Genomic DNA, 4,641 nt, shown 5'->3' on the forward strand with positions numbered 1-4,641 from the left:
TTGTAGAACGAGATAGATTGTGAGGTGAGGTAAGATTTTGATTATAAAATTATAAATTTGTATAATTTGAATACACTTACTTTTTAATGTATTATTGCAATTGAAAGTTTTTGTGTTTATAACTTGCATATAAATTTAATTTTATTAATTTAATTATAAAATATTAATATGGTGAGATTCAAACAGTACTCGATATTGTTGATCTATATTCTAATAACATGCGAAAGAAAGAAAACATCTTAATTTATTAAATAAAATTCTTGATATTTTATTATTGTCCAATTCTAAAATAAACTGAAAAACCAAATATCTTAAAATTTGTAAAATCAAAGATGAAAAATCCAAATACTAAAATACTAAAAGATTGACACTCTCGAGTTTTCTCTTGTTATTTACACCACTCTTTCAAATCTGACACAAATGCAATCATTACAAACATTACAATTGCAGTATCTTATACAAAGAAATAGCTGCACAGTTGCTTAAATGTTCCCTTTCTAGTGCCAAATACTACCGCAGGAGATATTGATGTCTGAGATAGCTAACTGTGCTATTACACTCTGCTTTTTGTTGCATGAACTCCACTATTAAATGGAGTGCAAGCATCAAAAAGGTAAAAAAAAAAAAAAAGAACAGATTAATTGGCAAATCATACAAGTTATATGGTAATTTATACAGAAAGGTGAAAGCAAAGCAATTATTCCCATGAACCCACTGTGTAATTAGTCAAATAAGTTCTTAAGTGAATTGCGTTTGCCACATGGTTCAGGCACCAACACCTTTTGATTGTGATCATTTTGTTGATTGCATACTGTGGGAGTGATTGGCACTTCAATGTTACCCAAAATCACTCCTTGCTTTTGCATGTAATCCCATTTGTCTTGAAACAGATAAAAGAATGCCATGAAAGAGACCTGGGCTGTGAAAAGTATAGCTAAGAGCCTTGTGCTTCTAGACATTTTCTTATGGTAAGCACTTATGCCTGTATAAATGTTGATGATTCCAACTAGAGAGATCACTGTTCCAAGTATCCAATGCACAATGTACCATGTGCTTCTTCTTTTATTCCCTCTGCAGGAAGGCATTAAGAATCGTTAATATATAGTTATAAAAAGCTCAGCAGTCGACCATTCCATATATATACACATAATTTTGGATTATGATTCTCGTGGTTCCTTGGAAATGATTAATCACTTTCATGTAAGATTAATCACCCTGATCATACTTCCTTTAAAATGATTAATCATTCCATATATCTACATTTTCATTTCCTTGAAAATTTACTATTCTCGCAGGGTGTCGGCATAGAGATTTTGTTTAATTTTATATGCTAATGCATTCTAGATCATCCTTTTCAGAGGAATTCTTTTGTTATTCACATTTCAAGATCTATTTTTATGATTTACATAAACCTAAATTAATATAATATCGAATAGTTAAGTTATAGAGTTTAATTATGTAAATGTTGACTACTGATATCTTAGGCATTCAATGAGAAAGCTTAAATTAAGTGAAAATAATAACTTATGTTCAAAATAATTGGATAAATCTTTTAATTTTTACCGTGCAGGTGGATTATATATTCATATAGGTTTGAATTTATTAAGAGAAACCAGATGAATTACCTCCGAGGCCTCAAAAATCCCACAACAGCTTGCACCCATATAGCTCCATAAAGTCCAAGACCTATTCTCTGGTGATTGTTGTAAAACGAGTTCTCAAAGGATTTTATGGACATGATAGCTCCAGCTGTGGCAAGAAGAACTGATAGAATCTGCATGTCAAATCGAAGCATGCATGTGTTTGACTTAGTTAACACAGAAATTTAATTCAGGAGCAAGAGTTATTCATGATCTTTATCTTTTTTTGAAAAGAAAATCTAAAGAAAGAAAAAGTAGTAATCATTATAAGATCTCATATTGTATTTTTATTCATCATAAATAAAGTAAAAGTTATATATAGATAAACTTCAAACTCTCCATTTATGAAAGCGTTGAGGTCTCTTCTGCTGGATAAACACACAGAAAGAGAAAAATAGCAGACATCATCATTAAAGTTAAAGTGCCTATATAGCGAGCTATCATGGCGATTTTAACAACAACAACAAAAAAAGGCTCCATTATCACAACCATTGACTGTAAGAGACTCTTTTCTCTTTCTTAATCCACCCACTTCCTTATCTTTTCTTCCCACTTTCATTTCTAATGAAAACCTAAACCATGCACGATTTGCAAAACAGATGAAAGAGTTTACCTGCAAAACAAAATGAAGATAGACTAGAGCTTTCCTTCTTCGACCTTCCTCTCTATGGGACATTCTGACAGTGATCACCCCGAGAGGCATTAAGAACCCCATGGAGGCCCATAAGAGAACCCCGTGAAGATTGATATCCGAGACCATCTTAGGGCTCAACTGTTGAATATTTAAGGAAGATGCAGTCCATATCAATAACCAATAGTTAAATATAGAACGCCCACACATAGTTAGCCGATCAGTGTAAGAAGAAGATGAAGATGAAAACATTTGACACGTAAATCCGTTGGCTTAAGATAAAATCTGAAGAAAGAATACACGCACATATATACCTTGTGATTGAAGTTGTGCTGTGCGCCCTTGTGACCCTTGACATCTTCATGGGATAAGCAAGCAGCAAAGGGTAAAAGTACAGCATAGTATGATATGACAGACAGAGATGCAACCGAGTGAGAATTTCGCATTCTTTAGCCAACAAGCAAATAAATGATCATCGATATACAGCAGGAGCACAAAGAAAGAGAATAAAAGCACCAACAAAAGCTTTCTTATGCTAGTGATGGGGTTATTAAAATGACCACTATATCTAACAGCTCGTAGATTTATAAGCACGGGCGGTTGCAGTCTTGCAGAGAACGATTGGAAAAGAGAACAAAGAAAGCGCACCCTAATGTTTTTTTTTTTTTAAAAAAAAGTTTTCAACAATGGGGGGTTGACATGGACAGGCTTTTTGGTTGATTATATATATATATATAAAGGAACGTGGGTTCGGCACTACACAAGGTGGTCAATTCATGGATGCATGAGAAGTCAGGGCAATTTGGTGAATTAATGCAAGAATTTGCCATTGTTATATATATATAGACACACACACGTAGAGAAGTTATATCATCTCATTCTTCTCTCCGTGAGTGTCTATATATATATAGATGATTATAGTGTTTGGTTTATATATCAAAATAAACAAGATAAGATGAAACAATGTAAAAATAATAAGAAATAGATATGAAATTATATCCGGTAAATAAACAAAATAGAATAAGTGTTTTTATATCATGATAGGTTAATGGTTTTTATAATGGTATATATAAAATATCAAAAAAAAATATTTTTATGTTTATGTTATTTAGTCTTTTTGTAGCACATTTGAACATTTCTACAATCATTTTTTTCTCATTTTATTATTTTGCATGCTAATAAATTATTTATTTAGTAATTACTTTATATTTAAATTTCAAGAATTATTCATTCAATATATTATTCATTTATTAATTTTTTTTATTTTAATGTAACTCTTAAGAAATATTTTTATTTAATAAATTATAACTTACTTTGGTTAATTCATTTTTTATTGATATAAATTATGAAAAAAAATATAATTTACTTTAGCTAGTTAACTAGATCATTGGTCTACATTGAGTTGCAGGTCAGATTAGTTTTTTAATGTAAAAACAAAATATTCAGGCATTGTTAACATGTTTTCTAATAAAAAAAATATTCATGAACTCAAAATATGATGCATATTATATAAATTTATTTTTAAATATTGATATGGTGACATATTAGGTGACATTTGATTTCAAATATTAAAACAATGACATACTGGATTAACTCAGGTTAATTTATCAAACTTGCAATCCAGGTCATAAGACCATAATAATCCTCTAGCAAGCAAATCAAAAAAATAAAATTATAAAAATAATTTTCAATCAACCTAATGTTAAAGAATGAAATAAAAAACTCAATTAAAAAAACAACTCAAGGCAACTTAAGTTGACCTGTAAAACTCGCGACATGGATCATAAGATCGGGATAACTTCATAAAAATTATATAGAAAAAAATACAAAATTCCATTTCCAACATATTCAATATTGAAGGTTGGAATCAAGAAAAAAAAATCTAAATCCATAAAACTATGATTACTCAACAAAAAGAAAATTAAAATAGATACGAAGCTCAATTGTCAATAACCTAATATTCAAAGATAAAATTGAAAAAAAAAATTAAAAAAGAAGAAGAAGATTGAGTTGTTGAAGGGTGAAAATCATTCAATTAAAAAACAATAAAAATAAATTAATTAATTAAATCAACCCGGATCAATCTACCAAACTTGTAACTCGGTCATGAAATTGAAATAACCCTATAAAAAGCAAATTAAAAAATTTGCGAAGTCCAATTAAAAAAGGATAAAAAATATAAACAGAGTCAACCTACCAACCTCGCAATTCAGGTCATGAGATCAAGATAATCACATAAAAAATCAAATTGAAAAAAATTATAAATTTCAATTTTCAACCAACCTAATGTTAAAGGATGAAATAAAAAAATCAATTAGAAAAAACGATAAAAAAATAATCCAAATCAACTCGAGTTAACTTGTTAAACTC

General features: G+C 29.6%; 1 protein-coding gene across 1 annotated transcript; it reads right to left on the reverse strand.

Moving 5' to 3' along the window:
- Window positions 1-357: 357 nt before the first annotated feature.
- Window positions 358-2,981, reverse strand: LOC133703254 (cytochrome b561 domain-containing protein At4g18260). The gene is made up of 4 exons (XM_062127715.1): window positions 2,586-2,981; window positions 2,254-2,412; window positions 1,626-1,774; window positions 358-1,071 (listed from the first exon to the last, which is right to left on the reverse strand). The coding sequence occupies exons 1-4, from the start codon at window positions 2,715-2,717 to the stop codon at window positions 723-725; spliced, it is 789 nt and encodes a 262-aa protein (XP_061983699.1). The 5' UTR covers window positions 2,718-2,981; the 3' UTR covers window positions 358-722.
- Window positions 2,982-4,641: the final 1,660 nt, after the last annotated feature.

The sequence above is a fragment of the Populus nigra genome, chromosome 9, assembly GCF_951802175.1.
Source record: "Populus nigra chromosome 9, ddPopNigr1.1, whole genome shotgun sequence".
NCBI lineage: Eukaryota > Viridiplantae > Streptophyta > Magnoliopsida > Malpighiales > Salicaceae > Populus > Populus nigra.

Bases quoted from the DNA above. Each gene is read 5' to 3' on its own strand.
- LOC133703254 (XM_062127715.1), bottom strand. From the start codon at position 2,717: ATGCGAAATTCTCACTCGGTTGCATCTCTGTCTGTCATATCATACTAT. The intron at 2,413-2,585 runs GTATATATGTGC...AATATTCAACAG, and splicing joins AGCACAACTTCAATCACAAG to TTGAGCCCTAAGATGGTCTC. The intron at 1,775-2,253 runs GTAAACTCTTTC...TTTGACATGCAG, and splicing joins ATCTTCATTTTGTTTTGCAG to ATTCTATCAGTTCTTCTTGC.